This window comes from Lithobates pipiens, unplaced genomic scaffold (assembly GCF_037356315.1).
Source record: "Lithobates pipiens isolate NorthernLeopardFrog02 unplaced genomic scaffold, aLitPip1_a1.2 Scaffold_8, whole genome shotgun sequence".
Classification (NCBI taxonomy): Eukaryota; Metazoa; Chordata; class Amphibia; order Anura; family Ranidae; genus Lithobates; species Lithobates pipiens.
In genome coordinates, this window is record NW_027507903.1 from 66,563,206 (window position 1) to 66,583,594 (window position 20,389).

The 20,389-nt window shown below is 42.5% G+C and overlaps 1 protein-coding gene across 3 annotated transcripts in view; it reads right to left on the reverse strand.

Annotated features, from left to right (window-relative positions):
- Positions 1-20,389, reverse strand: part of SLC12A1 (solute carrier family 12 member 1) — a 198,370-nt gene that overhangs the window by 77,903 nt on the left and 100,078 nt on the right. For all 3 annotated transcript variants that reach the window (XM_077471959.1, XM_077471960.1, XM_077471961.1), the window contains exons 18-20: positions 15,600-15,740; positions 7,122-7,228; positions 1,385-1,467 (exon numbers count right to left, since the gene is read on the reverse strand). In XM_077471959.1, the coding sequence (XP_077328085.1) occupies positions 1,385-1,467; positions 7,122-7,228; positions 15,600-15,740 (331 nt within the window). The remainder of the gene's footprint in view (positions 1-1,384; positions 1,468-7,121; positions 7,229-15,599; positions 15,741-20,389) is intronic.

Genomic DNA, 20,389 nt, shown 5'->3' on the forward strand with positions numbered 1-20,389 from the left:
AAATTCCTTTTTTTGTTATACTCATTCCAGGCTTTTGTGTCAAAAAGTATTCTTATACTCACACACACATGTAGAAATACAACCTGACAGAGTCTCATGGGGTTACCACCCCCACCCAAACACCCTGTGAAGCAAATGGGCTGGCTGCACATTGAGACTGGAAATCCAAGTAGAAACCTTTATTGCAGTAAAGTCCACCAAACACAGTAGCTGGGAAAAAATGTTAATGTGTTTTGCGCTATACTGCACGATAATCGTGATGTTATGGTTAAGCGTAGTTTAGTGTGAAACGCGTTAACATGTGTTCCCAGCACTTGTGACTGTGTTTGGTGCATTTTACTGAAATAAAGCTTTCTACTTGGATTTCCGATCCTGGTGTTGGGCCATCTCATTGGCTGCACAGTGCTTCTCGGTTGTGAGCCGGGCTTGCATACAGTTTTGGATCTGCTTTCTGGGCGTTGGGTACCAGCTGGTGGCATCCATACATTGGACTTTCTGGAACACCCAGATCCCACTAGCAAAATGTCCTGACCACTGAATAGGTTGAGCTTTGCCTAATACAAGGGAGGGGTTTACTTGTGTGTTTGTTTCCAGGAAACTGTAATTCAGCATTGGGTGGCTCCTGGTTGTAGGACACCTAAAGACTACTGTAAAGCCTAAAAAATCTTCAGTGCATTCCAGCATTCATGGGGCATTACATACCACTCCTCTGCTGTTCAAATGATTCCTCTTGTCCCTCCCAATACAAGTAGGTTGTATGCAACCTGTCTGAAGCCTTACCCACCTCTACAGAAGGATGGACTGGACATGAGAAGTGTGCCCCTCGGTGGATGCTCTGGCTCATTCAATTCAATCAGTCATGCATGCACAGTGCATTCTCTCAGGAACTGCTGCGGGGGGGGGGGGGGGGCTCTATTGAGGAGTTGTTTTGGACAGGTCCCACAAGACTGACATGTATGGAGGGGGATAGGAGCCACTATTTGAACAGAGGCGAAGTGGTATGGAATGTGCTTGGTATGCTGGAATGCATGGGGGATTTTTTTGGAAAATACCCGTTACAGATGGACTAACCTTTTATTGGCAACTTACAATGCCTAAATTTTTGTCACTACACACCGTTTTCATTTTTTTTCCTCAATGGAATTATTTAAATTCCACTAGACAAAGATACATTAACAGAGGTAGGCAGCAACCAGCAAAGATAAAGCAACTCTTGTCTTTGTAAACAAAAATAAAAGCAGCGGTGTCAAAGGAGACTCAGAACAGCGTGCTAAATTATAACTGCTTCTTCTGCATTTCATTCAACCATCAATGGTTTGTGACACTTTCAGCGCTCCTAACTCTGCTAAACCAAGACCTGTTTGTCCATAAACAAATCACTTACCTTGAGCTTGAAGTACTGCCGAGATGTCTAATCCCTGGCTGATTCTCACGATTACAACTCCAAATTCAAAATCAAAAGCATCACTGTGGAAAAACAGATCTCTTTTAGGTTACTGTTTCACAATAATTATACAATTTGTTCTCTCTATAACAGCCTTACCCAAGCCTTTTATCCAGGAGGTGCCTAAGAATGTATTTTGAGATTTCAGGGAAGCCTCGCCAAAATGAATTAACTGGGAGTCAGTGGGAAAAATTCCCCTTTATGTTGCTGGTTAGGGCAGCTGCCCTGGGCCCCATCATTGTTGTGGGGCCCAAATCAGCTGCCTCATACTTGCTAACTATCCCAGTTTAAATTCCCTTGTCTCTTGAAGTTTTAGTCCGGTGCTGTGTCCCGATATCTCAGTGTGAAGTTCTGTTACTAATGCTGCCCAGGTCTGCCCTATTGCCGTGTACAGATGACTTACCAGTAGACCCCGTGTTTACATGTAAATAACCTGCAATGTAAATAGCGGTGGCATTAATATTTAAATAGCCGTTGACTGGTGGCATTGATATGTTAATAGAGTTGGCATTCATATGTATATCATGCCGCCCAGAGGTCATATTCTCCATCACTTCTGCTGAATGCTGCCCACTGGAGAGGTAAAGAGGCATGCTGGAAAGTTTTGCCTACAACTGTGGTTATTAAGCCTAACATCAGCCTATTCTGCAAAGGTAAGCAAATTGGAGGTGGAACCCTTTTTACAAATAACATGGTGCCACAGCTCCGTCAGGAAAGTGATTTTACATGCATGCCCGATACACACACATGTGAATGCAGGCTGTGTCTCAGTTATATTGGTAATCAGTGTAAATCTTCTCATTACATTGGAGCTCGGTGTACAATCTTTTAATTTACACTAGTGGCCAGTGTGAAAGTCCCCCTTATGTTGGTGGTCAGTGTAAATCCCTCCATATATTGGTGGTTACTGTGAATGCTCCTATTACATTAGTGGTCAGTGTAAATCCCCATTACATGGGTGGCATTTGTGGTCAGTTTTGAATCCTCCCTTACACTGGTGGTCAATGGAGAAGCCCCCTTTAAATTGGTGGCGAGTGTAAATCCCCCTACATTGGTGGCCAGGGTAGAAATCCCTCTTTATTGTTTTTTATATAAAATCCCCCATTACATTGGTTGTCAGTGTAAATTATTCATTACATTGGTGATCAGTGTACAATTCTATTTGCATTGGTGGGAAGTGCAGAATTGCCTTACACTGGTGGTCAGTGTAAATCCCCCTAACACTGGCGGTCAGTATAGAAGTGTCACCTTACATTCGTCGTCTGTACAAATCTCCTCAACAATGGTTGTCAGTGTAAATTCACTCTTACATGGAGGTCATTGTATATTCCCCCTTACACTGGTGATTGGTTTAAATGCTCCTATTATATTAGTGCCAGTGTAGAAATCCCTCTTTATATTGGCGGGTGGCGTACAATCCCCCATTACAGGGTGGTCAGTGCAAATTCCCTCTCACATTGGTGGTCACAGTGCAAATTCCCCCTCGCATTGGTGGTCAGTGTAAATCCACCCTCACATTTGGTGATCATTGTAAATCCCCCATCACATTGGTGGTCAGTGTAGAATCCCTCACTATATACTTGCCAAAGATTTTCCAGCTTTGCTCTACATGATTCAGAATTTGCCAAAGTATACTGCCTCCTAACTTCGCATCCAGAACATGCGAACAGGCAAAAAATTAGCTTGAACACGCGAACACAGTTAAAGTCTATGGGACACGAACATAAATAATCAAAAGTGCTAATTTTAAAGGCTTATATGCATGGTATTGTCATAAAAAGTGTTTGGGGACCTGAGTCCTACCCCAGGGAACATGTATCAATGCAAAAAAAGTTTTAAAAACAGCATTTTTTTCGGGAGCAGTGATTTTAATAATGCATAAAGTGAAACAATTTACCGTAAGTGTAATATTCCTTTAAATTTCGTACCTGGGGGGTGTCTATAGTATGCCTGTAAATGGGTGCATGTTTCCCATGTTTAGAACAGTCTGACAACAAAATTACATTTCTAAAGGAAAAAAAGTAATTTAAAACTACACGCGGAGGAAGAAGAAGATGAAGAAGAAGATGGAGAAGAAGAAGTTGGAGGAACAAGAACACTGAAGGAAGACCAGACATTTGTACCCCATTACCAATTCACATGGGGGGGCCAAGATCTTGGGGTCCCATTGTTAAAGGGGGCTTGCAGATTCCGATAAGCCCCCCGCCCGCAGACCCCCACAACCACTGGGCAAGGCCCCCCGCCCGCAGACCCCCACAACCACTGGGCAAGGGTTGTGGGGATGAGGCCCTTCTCCCCATCAACATGGGGACAAGGTGCTTTGGGGCTACCCCAAAGCACTTTCCCAATGTTGAGGGCATGTGGCCTGGTATGGTTCAGTGGCAGCGCTCTCTTGTCCCTCCCTATTTTCCTGCAGCCTGCCAGGTTGCGCACTCGGATAAGGGTCTGGTATGTTTTTTTTTTCTTTGGTGTGGGGTTCCCCTTAAAATCCATACCAGACCTAAAGGGTCTGGTATGGATTTTGAGGGGAGCGCCCAATGTCAATTTTTAAAAAACATTTGGTGCGGTGTTCCCCTTAATATACATACCAGACCTGAAGGGCATGGTATGGAATTTATGGGGACCCCCACGCATTTAGTTTTTTTAAATTTTGGTTCGCGGGTCTCCTGTGAGGAAATCCCCATGCCGTTTTTATCAATGAACTTTTATGTGTATTGCGAACCGTCAATTCATTGTAGCTGCGAGTAGTATTAAATTACTTTTTTCCTTTAGAAATGTAATTTTTCTGTCAGACTGTTCTAAACACGGGAAACTTGCGCCCCTTTACAGGCATACTATAGACACCCCCAGGTATGAAATTTAAAGGAATATTACACTTTTATTGTTTCACTTTAAGCATTATTAAATTCACTGCTCCCGAAAAAGCGGACGTTTTTAAAACTTTTTTTTGCATTGATACATGTCCCCTGGGGCAGGACCCAGGTCCTCAAAAACTTTTTATGACAATACCATGCATATAAGCCTTTAAAATTAGCACTTTTGATTTCTCCCATAGAATTTTAAAGGGTGGTCCGCGGCTTTTGAATTTGCCCCGAACACCCAAAATTGTTCCTTGTTCTGCGAACTGGCCAAACAGCGAATATAAAGCCCATCCCTACTGCTAGTGTATGCAGTACCGCATGTGACCAGGGGTGGGGGGGCGCTGGAGACACTCATAAACACTTGGAGAAGCTTGGAGGTGCTCAGAGACACTCGGAGACGCTCAGAGACACCCGGAGACGCTCAGAGACACTCGGGAACGTTGTGTTTCCTAGTGTCTCCAAGCGGCTCAGTGTGTCCGAGCATCACCAGAGCCCCCGCACCTCTGGCCAAATGTGGTACTACACACCCCAGAGGCTTGAACCCTGCTCGTCTTGCAAGACAACGCTCGCAAACCAAGTCAGGATTTTTTTTAAAATAAGGCTCGCATTGCAAAATGCTCGTAAACCATGTTACTCACAATCCAAGCTTTTACTGCATTAGTATATGGTAGAGTTGATTTACTAAAACTTGAGTGCACAATCTGTAGCAGCTGTGCATGGTAGCCAATCAACTTTCAACTTCAGCTTGTTCAATTAAACTTTGACAAAAAAAACCTGGAAGCTTTGCACTCTCCAGTTTTAGGCCTCTTTCACACCGACGTCCCGTTCAGGCCCGCCTGTCAGTTTTTTAGGCGGACCTGAACGGGTGCTCCATAGAGGTCTATGGAGCGTCGGATGTCAGCGGTGACATGTCCGCTGACATCCGACCCGCTCCGATCCGAAAAAGTGTAACGGAGGAAAAAGCTATTTTTCCATCCGTCTGCGGATCGGATCGGATGACGACGGGCACTGCGGTCCGTCGTCATCCGATCTCCCATAGGGGAGAGCGGCGCTGTGACAGGTCCGTCCCTGCGCAGTGTGCAGAGACGGAGCTGTCATCTCCCTGCTCAGCGGGGATCAGCGGAGTGATCCCCGCTGAGCAAACGGACATCCACGGGGCGGATCAGAACTGATCCGCCCCGTGTGAAAGGACCCTTAGTAAATCAATCCCTGTGTGTTGTGATTGGCTGGTTCCTTTATCTTTTTCAACTCTAGAAGTAATGTGTAACCCCCTTTCTAGCTCAATGGGCAGTGGTTCTAAACCTTAATGAAACCGGGAACTGGTAAATTCTTCCAAGATCTTCTGGGAAGACTCTGGATGGGGCTGGGTGTCTCTGTGGGGGAATGAAGGTTCTAGAGGAGGTTAGGGGACTCCACAGCAGATTTGGTGACCTTGCAGGGTATGAGGTTTTTTTTGGAAGCAGCTGGGCACAACTGTGGGGGATAGGGTCTCTGGAGGGGGCTTGGGGACTTTTCAGGTGGCTGGGAGTTTTGAATACTTGAAGGTACTGTGGGAACTGGGGGGGAACCATGAGGCTTTGTTGGGACACTATGGAGGGCTGAGGGCTCTGCAGCAAGCTAGGGGGAACACCGTGGGGGGTCACTGTGGGAGTTTGGCATGCATTTTGCGGACTGAGGGCTCTTACAGGTCTGGGGTCATCATGAGAGATTCAGAGACCCTGCTGGCCACTATGGGCATTTAGGTAGCACTGTGGGAGCTGGGAGGCACAGTGTGAGGTTAGGGGATCTGCAGGTAGCTGGGAAGGCTGCAGCCTGGTAGTGGGCCACAGCCCAGGGGTTGAACACCGCTGTATTAGTGCATTATAACAGTGGTTCCTTGTTTGGTGAAAGTCTTTTGATGATTTTTGCACAAAATACTGACCACAACCAACTGCAGTGTTATTTTTTTTAATGCAGCAAGGCCCCAGTGGAACATTATAGTGTAATGTAATTTTAATTCAATAATGAAAAACACCTGTGAATGGCAAATAAACAATGCATATGATATTGCACATGACATTATGAAACTCATCAACACAGTAATCTGTGTAGACCAGCTGAGATAAAAAAAAATTGTCTTGATTTGTGGATGCAGATTGTTCTGAATTATTCAGGCCAGATGCCAGTTTTGCAACTGTAATGTTTTTTTTTTTTCATATTTGTATGCTTTGTTTTATTTTAGTGCAACTTTGTATTAAGTTCTCGTGAGAAACATACAGAATATCTATTATGGCAGCTTACATGACGTTCTGGACTTCTTTTACAAGTGAAACGTCGTTTACGCAGCATGTGGTGTTTGACAACTCGCCTATCATTATCTGCTGTCACAGTTGGGCTGCATTTTTAACATGGAAACTGAGAATTGCGCTAGCCCTATCTAGTGTTGATAAAGAGCTTCGACCAAAGGAAATGCATTATGCATTGCAAATGTAATTCTGGTGCAAGTGTTTGGTCTGTCATTTTTATGTTATGCTGTTGTGTTTTTGGCAAGATGCGATTCTACGGAGAGCAGGTGTTGGCATCACCTCGGCTCAGTGAGCAAGTGGAACAGTTGGCAATTAGAATAGCATACTCAATGTAAATATTGATTTTCTTTTCTTTTAACTCAAACCTCGGTACACTGGCTATAACTAACACAAGCAAAAACAAATAATCTAGATCTAATGTAAAATAATGAAATGAATTGTATGCATATGCCTCCACTTCTTTTCCTAAATGGAAACAAATGGCTATTGTATGTGGTTCTGGCTTGCAAGCAGCTAAGAGGAAACACTCACTGTAATAATCCCACGTAGTTTGCCAGGTCCACAGCGCTGGCCTGTTTCCAGTCCTTCTTAAATCCCATCACAAGGGTATTTGGTTTCATTCTGCCTAAACCAGCAGCCTGTACACAAAAAAAACCACAATTATAAATCACTTATCGCAATTATGGAAGAAGTAATGTTTACAATGTAATAATCTACTACAGATCACAAAAGGTAACAAATATATGCCATTGTTTTAGTGGTCAAGGTACACATTTCACATGGTAAGAACATTTGATTAAAGAAAGCCCGGTTGCACTTACTGTATCAATAATAATCATTTTTTTTAAAAAAGCACTCCATCTGTATTGTACACAACTTTTTTTAATTAAAATCAAATCTTTGCTCAGGGTTTTTAGCTTTTCCAGGTAGACTAACCACAACATAAAGTTTGCTTACCAAATGGCATATTACAATAATAAAGCATTGCTCCACACTGAAGAGTACCTATATAAGATGGCAGAGGTAAACACCAATTCAAATAGCAAGGAAACATCAAGCTGTATGCAGAACGAAAATGTACTCTTGTTGCCCTTCAATCAAAAAAGCAACTTTGATTAAGTGACCTCATGAAGAGGCACTGTCTCCCTCCTCCCCTACTGCCATATTCAACCACCAAGGCCATAACAAGGTATGTTTTTTCCTTCTAAGGAAATCAATTTATTTTGTTCAGAAATCCAGTCTGTTAATAAAGGTGGTATACTGGGAACCCATCTGAGGACTAACATCCTATGTGCCACAAATGGGGCTCTGGGATGTAATCTAAACCAAGTTACCTCATGAAGAGTCAATGTTGCCCCACCCGCCTGTCTCATTCAACTACATAGACCAGGAGTCTTCAAACTTTCGAAGCAGTTTACTGTCCTTCAGGCTTTAGGGGGCTGGACTGGGGCCAGTGTGAGTAGAAAATGCCACAGCATCAGCCCTATCATTGGTTTTAAGGGGAGGAATAGTTTCCCATTGTTGATATCAGTGGGAAGCACAGTGTCCCAAGTTGATGGCGTCAGTAGGAGGAATGGTGCTCCATTATTGGTGTCAGTTGGTAGAATAGTGTCCCAATGGCCAGATAAAGGCAAGCAAAGGGCCATATCTGGCCCCCCAGACCACAGTTTGGAGATCACTGACCTAGACCTTAGTAAAGTATATTTCTGCAACACACCACCTCTTTCATAAATACATTTATTGTAGAAAAACAATTTATTTAGTTCAGAAATCCAGTCTGTCAGTGAAGGTGGTATAGTGGAAACTCATCTTGGGGATTAACACCACATGTGCTACAAACTGGGAGTCCAGGTTTGGTGAGACAAATTATCCCAAGTTGTAAGTCAAGGGGGTTGACTAAAACTGGAGAATGCAAAATATGGTGCAGCTGTGACAGGTACCCACTCCCACTTCTGTTTGGATCACCAAGGCAGATCCATGGGAAGTTCACTTCATCTTTTATGGCCGATTTGCATGTTGCTGGAGCACAAAAAGCAAAACACTTGACATACATTGATTGAGTCATTTTGAATAGCACCCCAATGCTTTAGGGCAAGACACATACCGTAATTAAAAAATTTCATGGCAGTTCTGATTTATTAGATGTTTTATTGCACTGGCCTTATTTTCAACAGGCTGCCTTAATGGAGTGCCATTAATGCACGCCATCGCACAAGAATGAGATGCTTGAGATGAGCCCTGAGTCATGTCAAGTGGCCAGAACTTTGGTGTATGATTTAAAATAGAGGAATAAGGAGCTAGTAGGTAGGTGCTAGGTGCTATTTATGTACCATGTCTCCACCTTTTTTATCGAACTGGCTAGGCAGCCCCCACTCTTTCTAAGCACAGAAGTGAAAGTAAGACAGATTGCATCTTTAAAGCGACCCTTCATTAACAAGTTCTCCATAGCCTCTTTCTACCCCTTTCTATTACACATTTAGTTATTTTTTTTAATTTTTATTGTGTATCAAGTCCCTTTTTGCAGAAGGTACTTGCTCAACTTCCTTTATGCCGCATACACACGATCAAAAGAGTTCAGAAAGACAGATGAGAACTTTTCATCGAAAAATGTGTGTACGCTCCATCGCAATTTAGCTGGCCGAATTCCCGCCAGCAAAAATTTGGAAGCATGTTCTCAGTTTTTTCGTCGGAAATTCTGATCGCATGTATGCAATTCCGACGCACACAAACTCACGCATGCTCAGATTCAACAACGATGGAAGCTATTGGCTACTGGGTATTGAACTTTTTTCTAGTCCTGTCGTACGTGTTGTATGTCACTGCGTTCTTGGCGGTCAGAATTTGGTGTGACTGTGTGTACACAAGACAAGCTTGAGCAAAAACCCATCAGAATTCCGTCAGGAAAACCATCAGAGCTTTTTCCGACCAAAATTCCAATCGTGTGTACGCAGCATTATCCTTGCCTAGGCATTGTATTAGGTCCTCCCTCTTTCCACTCGCAACTTCTTGGGATCACACATCAGTGGAGGCTACAGGTCCAGTCTACCCCAACAGGCAAATCTTGTGCATGCACAGTAGAAAGTCGACAAAGAGTCATCAGGAAGTGATAGGCAGTGCCCTGAATCCAAGATGGCAGCATGGCAACCTAACAAGCTGTAGAGACTTTGGGTGCTAGGAAGACAGAGCTGGGCCTCATGGACTAGTATGTCTTTCTTAAGTTAGCAGCTACATTACTTGTAGCTGCTGACTTTTATTTTTATAAAGACAAGTGAAGTTCCTCTTCAAGTGTTTTTTTTTTTTCCTGCATAATAACATGTACACTGAAATTACAGACACTGAATTACCCATATAAACTGACACCAACATAAACAGACACAAATACTTGCAGACTAGAAGTTTAAACATCTGCAAATGACATACCACATAGCACTGAAATTATAGGCCTTTTTATGAAAGGTCCACAAAAGTGTGTGCCGGTACAGGGAAGGGGTAGTTTGTCTCTCCTTTTCTTTCTAAATGGTTAAATGGTTGCGGATGAATGAAAATTATTTCCTTGCAATTAAGAGGATTTGAATTTCAGCTGCCAAGCTGTCATTTCAATAGATCTGTAACTTACTATCTGCACAGCACATATTGCTTTCTAGGGGTTTTATTGTCACAGAAATGACAAGTTTGTTCCTGGTTGACTTTATAAGTGCGCAGCTGTGATATTTATCACAAAAACGTGTTGGGTTTTATTGATTTTTGTCATTCAAAGACTAAAAAAGCCATCATCATTTTGTGGGTGTATTTGAGAAGGAACATGTGCAATATGCTTAATTTACTCAGCTTTTTCTAGCCAGAAAATTCCTCTCTTTACAGTATTTCCACACAGTGTGTACAGAGACACTTATCAGTCTGTTAAGTTTTTATGTATGGAATAACAGAAAACTTAAAGTGGACCTATCACCTAGATATAGTGGAGTCAGCTATTTTGTGTTTGTATTCTTGAGAAACCTAATATAATGCATATTTTATACAAAAGGATTTACTAATTTGAACAAAATAAGTTGGAAGTCCCCTTTCATGGCCACGCTTATTTTTAGAGGAGGGTTTTTTCAAGGTTTTCCATAGGTGCCCACGGCCAGACCTGGTTCTCGCTGAGTAAAGGTGGCTAAAGATGAATCAAAAAGCATCTGGTTCAGCAGGGACCGGCCAAATTTCCATCCATATGTTCATGTTCAACAGAACTTCATCCACCTCGCTTGTGTGGATGGAGAAACCTGTTCATTTTTTTAAATTCAGCCCCCTGGCTAAATGAAAAACAAAAAACAAATTCTCTATGGCCAGCTTAAAGCGGTAGTAAACTGCGCCAGTTTGAAAAAAAACACCTGTAAGGCAATTGCACAATGTGCTAATATGCATTGCATACTAGCACATTATGAAATGCTTACTTTAGAACAAAGCCCTTCAGTGGTGTGCTGCCACTGCTGACAGGACTTCCGTCTTCCTCTGTGTTCTGGCATGAGGCTCTGAAGGTCTGGCAAGGTATTTTGGGCCTTCAGAGCACATGCGCCAGTGACGTCACCGGCTGCATTCAGGGTGAATATCTCCTAAATGGTGCATGTTTAGGAGATATAAATTTTTCTTACGGGTAAGCCTTATTATAAGCTTGCATCTAGGTAAAAAAAAAAATCACGAAACTGACTTTACTACCACTTTAAGGATGAGAAAGTCCAAGCATTTCAGCCTCAGAGCTGCTTTACAAAGCCTCAGGACAGCCAATTATAGAGAAGCACCAATGGAGGTGTTTACTTTACTCTTTTGTGTCAGTTGGAGGAATTATCCCCCTATCGTTGGTGTCAGTGGGAGGAATTATGCCCCATTGTTGGTGTCAGTGGCAACGCTAATGTCTCAAGGGCTGGATAAAGGCAAGCTTCAGGCCACAGTTTGGAGATCACTGTTCTAGTGTATGAAAAGTGAGCTATGAATGCAGGAGGCAGACCTTTCGGTTCAACTACCCATCCTCCATTCATAGATTGCTTTCCATTCATGGAATGAAAAGTTTCTATAAATGGAGCGGGCAAAAGGGCGGGCATAGTCTTGATGAGTGCCTGTCCCTGCAATACACGAAAGTGGGACAGAGGACTTCAGATTTCCATTATGGAAATGTAAGTAGCATCCTTTGTGCCTTTTTTTAAAAATGTTTTTCCATAAACCTAGACTTTAATTTATCTGGAAAAAATTGATTTCTGTGTTTTATCTATCTGGAAAACTAGATAGAATCTTCATCACTGTCCATGAGTGTGCATTGTTAGACAATACACAGGCAAATGACATGGTCAGTTTGTAAGATTCCAGAAACAATCTGTGTTAATCGTAAAGCACAGAAAATGTATTCTTTCTTTACAACTTCTTGATAACAACGCATTCATTAAAAATGACCCACAACTTTTTTTATAATCAAGCAAAGTTTCAGTCTATAAAAACTTCCAAATGCATTTGGCCATCATTAAAAATGTAACAGTGTATAAAACAGTCAGAAAATATGTCAGCCCTGGAGCTGTCCAGTTAGTAGCTAGCACTAGTACACACTGTTACAGTAGATTTTAATGATGGCAGAACATGTTCTGAAGTTTTTATGTTTCCAAGGACATTTCCTTCATTACCAAATGTTGTGGATCACTTGCAGTGACATATTTATGCTATATGCAAGGCACAGAGTTCCTAATGTCTCATCTTCTGAAATTCGTTAAAAGTGATTTTCTTTTAAGATGTAATATGAAATATTATTATTGCTTATTGACACTAACATGGTAACTGCTGTGTATGGAAGTCTAGTAATTGCTGTTCTGTAAAGAACACGAGAAGGTCACACAACTCTAATGCTGTGTCTTTTAAACCCATTTGAACAATTTTATTCACGGTAACAGTTCATTTTTTTTACAAAGGCCTAGAGCCAGTTGAACATTTCAGTGTATACTTTTATTAAAAGTGCAATGCCACCAAAATGTGTTTTTTGCTTTGGTGGTCCTGTCCACATTGCCAGTCTTGCCTGTTCTCTACAGTCTATGAAGCCTTGTGCCAGGGTTCTCATTCTATACCAGCCTTTCTCAACCTTTTCAAGATGGAGGAAACCTTGAAATAACTTTCCGGTCTTGGGGATGGGGAACCCCTGCTAAATGTTACTATATCTACAACTCATGGTACAGTACATTAGTGTGGTGATTGGTGGGGAAGAATGCTCCTTACATCTGTGTGATCATTGGGAAGAATTCCCCCATTACGATAGCTAAAAAGATCAAAAGTGTCAGTGGGAAGTTTTCTGAGAAGCAGAAATTGCTCATTACTCAAAGAACCCTGGTTGAGAAACCCTTTTCTATGCAATGATTAGAACACTTGTACTATGTAACATATGTGTAGGTTGGGTTTTGAAAACTTCTTTGCACCTAGAGATTATTGCCATCTGTGATCTGAGGGTACCTTAAAGGGTAGTGTACATGGTCACTGGAGATCAGTTAAGTTCATTAAATATCATTTTGTGCTTTGTATTATTTTATTTATGCAAAACAATGTGAATGCATAGCAAGAACATGACAAATTCATGGATACTGCAAACACATCACAAAAGCCTTTAGAGACCAAATGGTTGAATTCATACAAGACCAACAGTCTAGCGCAGCCTTTCTCAACTTTTTTTTTATCCCAGAGGATCCCTTAAAATTATTTTCATATCTCTGGGAACCTTTGATATAATCAACTCAATGGGGGTTAGTGGGAAAAATGTACCTTACATTGGTGTCATGCAGCTGTCTTTGCCAAATCACATTGACCCTGGAATTATGCAGGTACGATAAAATGGGAGGTCAATTAGCAACTACTGGAAGAACCCTGGTAAAGAATGGCTGGGCTAGAGGAATACATGACAAGACATGACAAGCAAACAAGACTGAAGTGTAGGAGATGGAAGTAAAGAGCTAGGCATTGTATCCTTCCCTTCCAATGATGAAAGTGGTAGTATATTTTGAAAGTGCTACATTTAAAGGTAACAACAGACATGTAATAGCCCTCAGCCAATCCAGTTGAAGATTTGGCAATCTTTTAATTGAAACCCTCACATATACCCAGTGAAGAGAACAGTCTCAGATGATACATACGTTTTACATGTGTATCTTCTGTCTTCAGCTTTATAGGTTCTTTAGAAAGTTCAGATCATGTTAGGGTATTTTCTCTTCCTGGTCAGCACTGCAGTGGAGCATGGGTATACAACCAAGACAGCTGATTGGAGGAAAGGCACACACCCCCTCTCCTCATAGGTAGAGACTTTCAGAACTGTTTGTTGAATCGTTCAGCTCTGTGCTAATCTATTTATAGCATCCTCCCCAACAAACAACTCAGGCTGCTTTTTGTGACAGAGAACTTATCAGGAGTTATCAGGCTGATAACAGAAGAACAGAGCAGAAGAAAGCTATGGGACATAGTGCTTTGAAGAGAGATAAGAAAACACTGCAGATAGATGCGGTGCCCAACTCAAATTTCATGATTTGGGCCACTGGTCCAGAATGTGTGTCAGCTTATGTCTGGCTACGTTTCCCTCTTCAACAGCAACAAGGAGTAAATGGAAGAAATTTAGAGATACTATTGGATGTTCAGAACATTGGACAAATCTGATGTCTATGGCTGCTGTAGTCCAGAGGTCCACCCTGCTGTCTGCATGTCCCTTTAGCAGTGCTAGTAGCTTAGCATGTGGAAAAAGAGGTATGACTGGCCTAACCCTCATTCAACATATCAGAACATGGTGACCCAAACTCTTTTGGTTTTACAGTTTCCAATGTAAAGGATAACTAAACCAAACAATCAACCAAGACATATATTGTAGCTTACAGACATTAGATGGAGTGGTTGTATACATTTTAGTTTAGTAAATACAGAAAATTGTTGTTAACCTTTCTGGGAAATGCAGTACCCTTGTCACTTCCTGTGAGCTGCACTGAACAATATCTTCCTCCCTAGTTTTCTCAGTCAGTATATATACATAAGTAATCTACCATCTGTTCTCCCCCCATGTAATGAAGATAAAGTGATACAGACATGCTTGTAGTCTATTTCAGGAGGGCAGCCTAAAGGGACAACCATGGTTCCATAGCTCCCAACTGTCCCTGATTTTGAGGGACTGTCCCTGATTTGGAGCAATGTCCCTCTGTCTCTGATTCCTCCTCATTTGTCCCTCATTTTGGTCTTATCTATATAGATGTATATAAAATGCACCTTTTAGCTATCAAAAAGTGTTTTCCAGAGCTAAACCTTTCATCTGATTTCTAAATTGCTGCATTTGAAAATTCCAAAAGCCAATATAAAGGTGGTAAAAAAAAGCACTTGTGGGTTGAACCAATCTTGTTTTTTTGTACAATTCTCCTTTAAGGGGGCGTGGCAAGGGGTGTGACCTATACCTGCATGCTTTTGCCGATAGGTATCCCTCATTCCTGTCTCAAAAAGTTGTGCGGTATGTGGTTCTCTCCATAGATACAATGGAGGAGTGATGTAGCTGCCCTGGGACAGGAGGGGTGTTATTTGCAGGATCACCAGGTGAAAAGAACGCAAAAGATGCTTTAAAGGAAAACAAATGCAGCTACCTCACTGAGGACTAGCAAGCTGCAATATATTACATTTTTGGCTTTAGAGGGTGTGGTGCGGATAATACCCTCCTTACAAAATATGATAAAATCCTTATTACATAAAAAAGTGCTGTCCATTCCGCTTTGAACACTATTCTTCTACTCCGAAGTTTAAGGCACACTTTATTAGCTCCATGCAAAATGAAGTAACCCAGAGCAGCCGTATAGATTATCTTTCATTGCGCTGGCTGCTCTCAACTGGTGAAAGATTAAATCTGATTGTTTGCTCCGAATACCAGCACTTTGCATATCATCAGTACTCCTTGTACTGCCTTATTATCTGGGGGCACGCATTGAGGAGCTCTATGAGGAATGTTTGTAAAGTAGAAAGTCTTCCATTGTCACACAGTCTCACCTGCAGGAGTGTCCTTACTCCATCTCTAAACGAGTCGGCAGCAACGCCAGCATAAAATGCTTTTCTCTTGTTTTTAGTTAACCATGTCTGCTTCTTGAGCATCCCGCCGTTCATTTCTTTTACAGCCTGCTTGCGTGGCCCCTGCATAACATAATAAAGGTTCAGTGGAATGAAACATTATCAAATGATACTGAAACATTGCAGCTTGACTCAATCTTTGGAAAATGTTTTTGTGCTATAACCTGAAAATAAAATGCCTATATTCACTTTTATGGCCCACAATGAACAGCAGAGACATATAAGATTGGATATTACTAGCCTGGGATGAGTAAAATGTGAAGAAAAATGATAATATAACTAGTATGTCAGTGACCACACGTTGACCGGTTAATTTTTGGTAATTTGTTCAGCTTCTATATGACAGATGAAGCTGGTATTGGACAGGTGATATTCATTTTTAACAATTTGAAGGTTTTATCTATATGGAAAATCTATTTTTATCAAAGATTAAATTTGGACGTGATTTATTGGCTTGGTATAAAATCCTTAAAGCAATCTTATCTATTTCTTGTTTGTTCAGACAGAACTTGATTGTACTATAGAGTGTTGTTTCCAGAACATGCCGTCAGCTTAGAACTGTGGAGAATTATTAGAGAACATTGAGGACAAATATATGGCCGTTTTTTTCCTGTCATACTTTTAGATTTTTTTCTAACCAGTGCTTAGTCCTGAAACTGGGATTAAAGTGTATTCTCATTTTTGCAGTCAAATTTCAAGCCAGGTTCACATTTTTGTGTGTTGGGAACACATGCAGAAATGAAATCATGACACCTGAGAGAAATGCACTTTAGCAGACACATGAGGGGGGCACTAATTCCTAATGCACCCCTATGCATTGGCAAACATGAGCAGCTTTTTGTGCACTTGAAACCAGTGGCGGCTGGTGCTCAAATTTTTTTGGGGGGGTGCAAACAAACTGAAAAATACTGAAAAACAAAAAAGCATCAAATGTAGCCACTTGTGCCCATTAAATGCAGCCATTGTGCCCATCAAATGTAGCCACTTGTACCCATGATATACAGCCCCTTGTGCCCACCATATGAAGCCAGTTGTGCCCCATCAAATGCAGCCACTTGTGCCTATCATATGCACTTACTTGTGCCCCATGAAATGCAGCCACTTGTGCTTATCATATGCAGCCACTTGTGCTTATCATATGCAGCCACTTGTGCTTATCAAATGCAGCCACTTGTGCCCATCAAATCCTGCCACTTGTGCCCATCAAATGCAGCCACTTGTGCCCCATCATATGCAGCCACTTGTGCCCCATCATATGCCGATACTTGTGCCCCATCTAACGCTGTCACTTGTGCCCATCAAATGCAGCCATTTGTGACAATCATATGCAGCCACCTGTGCCCATCATATACCATCACTCATGCCCATCAAATGCCACCACTTGTGCCCCATCATATGCAGCCACTTGTGCCCATAAAATGCCGCTACTTGTGCCCATCAAATGCTGCCACTTGTGCCCATCAAATGCCACCACTTGTGCTCATCATATGCCGCCACTGTGACCCCCACCCCCCGTCTGCCCTGCACTTACCCCATATTATTGTCGGGTCAGGCAGCGGGTGATGGCGGAGATCTGTGGGACAGCTCAAGTGTGCTCCATGCTTCCCCCTCCTCTGTTCTTCCATTCTGCTAGGCGTCCAATAGAGGCGCCTGTGCTTTCAGCCAATCGGGTGATGGGTATTAGACCCACACTTCCTGATTGGCGGAGAGGCGGTGCAGTGTTAGAATAGCAAATATTAATTGTTAGAACATAGTGTAACTTCACTCAAAAGGGGAAGTTCTACTTATTTTCATCCCCCCTCCACTGCCACAGTTGGCACTTTTTGGGGGGTGCAAGTACCTGGTTTTGACATTGAACATCTCCAGCAATTATGTAGAGAAGAGTCTTGATTAAAGAGAAAAATAAAAAAAATTAAAAAGACTAGTAGAAAAAAAGCAGAGCTGAAGAAAAGATGTCCATTCTCTTTGGGCACTATCAAAAGACTGAGGATAGTCTGAGTGGTCTTACAGTTTTATAGTTTTCCAGTGTCTGAAAGTGCCAGTATAACCTAAAGGACACAATGGACAAGAAAGAAAGTGGGATTCCCACTTATGAATATCTGCCTCTCCTAGCAAATCTCGATATACATTTGCAAGATTCTATAACTAGCAAACCAGCTACCAACAACTGGTCAGAAGGCAACATTTAGTTTAGTATCTCTCTATGGCAGATATACTCACTAATCATGGTTTGCATTCAAAAAGTATTGCTGCAGTCTACAGACAGAAAATTTCACTTGGAGTTCGGCATTATCTATAGCACTTTCACTCCGTCAGAGTAACCTTTGGCCTGTTACTAGAGTAAGGTAGGCCATACATTATGAGATTCTTCTTCTTTCAACCGTGGGTTGAAGGAAACAAAATTGCTTGACTCCCTTTTAAACACATCCAGTGTTAATGGGGGTATCCCTCCTGCAGAGCTATTGGATTCTGACAGCGGGAGTTTCCGCAGCTGTCAGAATTCAATGATCATTGCTTGTGGTTCTAGCCACTGGCAATGGTTGAATGAAAAAGATCTAACAGGCAGGTTGTACAACCAGCCTGCCCATACATGAATCAAAATTCTGCCGGTTCCTGCTAAGCCACTTTCTAAGATTTAGAGCAAGGTGTAGCTTGTTATACATGTCCTGAACTATATCAACAACCTCCTGCATACAAGTGTGATGTTCAGACCGTGATGTTTCCCATTCATCCCCTTCTCCAAATCACAAAGGACGCCATGCTTTGCTGCACTCTTAGGGCTGGGGATGTCCCAATGTCATGGCACGAGAAAAGCAAAAAAGAGGGTGCACCAGCCTAGCACATTACCTTTGTAAACAATTTATTGGTAAAAACAAGATACATGAATATTCACAATAATCAACCGAAAACAATGCCCAATTCACTACACATGCTCCTTGACTTGGGAAGACGCTGCCTGGACCTATTTGGCGTACACATTTTGAGGGAGCTCCCTACTTCATCAGAGCCAAAAGATAGACCTTTTCATGCTTCACTTACAGTATATACCTTACTTAAATCCATATGAGTATTTCTTGCCCCTCCCTCCCTCAAAGGGGTGGGCTGGGCTCAACATGGGTCATGTGGCCGCTGTCACGTGACCCATGTTGAGCCCAGCCCACCCCTCTGGGGGAGGGAGGGGCAAGAAGTTCTCACATGGTTTTCAGTATGGTATATAAGTCAAGTGTGAAAGAGTCTATCTTTTGGCTTTAATGAAGAGGGGAACTCCCTCGAAACGTGTAAGCAGAATAGGTCCAGACAGCATATTCCTGAATCAAGGCGTGTGTGCAGTGAACTGGAAAAACATTGTTTTTGGTTGATTCTGATGAGCTTGTGATATACAGTTGCTTGTGAGTTTACATCTATCTTGTTTTTATCAATAAATTGTTTACAAAGGTAATGTGCTAGGCTGGTACGCCTTCTTTTTTTGGCATTTTTAGTGCCATGACATTGGGGCATCCCCAGTTCTAAGAGGCCAACAAACCATGGCATCGTTTGTGATTTGGAGAAGTGGATAAATGTGAAACATCGGGGTCTGAACATCATCCTAGTGCATCCTCTGAAGCACCCTGATATTTAGGCAGGGTTGATAATAAATTTATTTGCCAAGTGATAGTTGCCTTGGCCAATTGTCAGGTGATGGGTATTAGACCCGTGCTTCCTGATTGGCGGAGAGGCGGTGCAGTGTTAGAATAGCAAATATTAATTGCTAGAACATAGTGGAACTTAAAGTGGAACTTCACTCAAAAAGGGAAGTTCCACTTGTTTGCATCCCCCCACCACTGCTACAGTTGGCACTTTTTTTTGGGGGGGGGGGGGGGGGTGCAGGTACCTGGTTTTGACATTGAACATCTCTAGCAATTATGTAGAGAAGAGTCCAGTGCAACCAGAAGCAACGGTTCCACTGGCCGGGGAACCCATCTTGGTCTGAAGTAGAGGGGAAGCTGTTGCCACAAAGGGACCATCCACCTTGCTACCAGAGACCACAGTGAGTGAGCTGAGGCCAGTACCAGAGCAGATTTCTCGCCAACCGTGGACGGTGAAGAAGTGGGAAAGCACCAGCCAAGTCAGGGACCCAGTGGGACAGCAGAGGTGACACTTGTGGAGTGCCAAGCCAGGGACCTAACGTGTCAGCAGGGGTGAAGCTTGAGGAGTATCTGTGAGTGCCAAGCCAGGGACTCAGCAGTGAAGCGGGGGTGACGTTTGAGGAAGATACTGAGTGCTACAGTGAAAGAGCTCAATGGATCCCGTAGCTAGTGGATCTGAAGTCTAGTGAGAGAGACTGGGAGCTCGTTGAGTGAAGACCCACAGTGATTGTGTGTTGGGTAAAGAGGACTTTTCGTGTTGCAGATAGTTGAATACCTTTACCTTTAGTAACCGCTACAAGATTGTTGCCATAGGAGACAGTGTCTTGCCTATACAGAAGTGGTGTCCGGCTGGAGGCCCTCACCTGTATAGCTGTCTACCTATAGAAGTCAGAGTCTGCCAATTAACATCGCATCTACCTAAGTTTGTCCTGGCTCTAATCCTCTCTCCCACAGTTCTGTATAAGAGACAATAAATCTCTTTGCATTCAAAAAGTGTCTGGCGCCCACCTGTTCATCTTGCATTACACCCTCCATGCCTTGTAACCCACTCTACACTGAAGGATGTTAGCTGTCCTTAACTCTGGT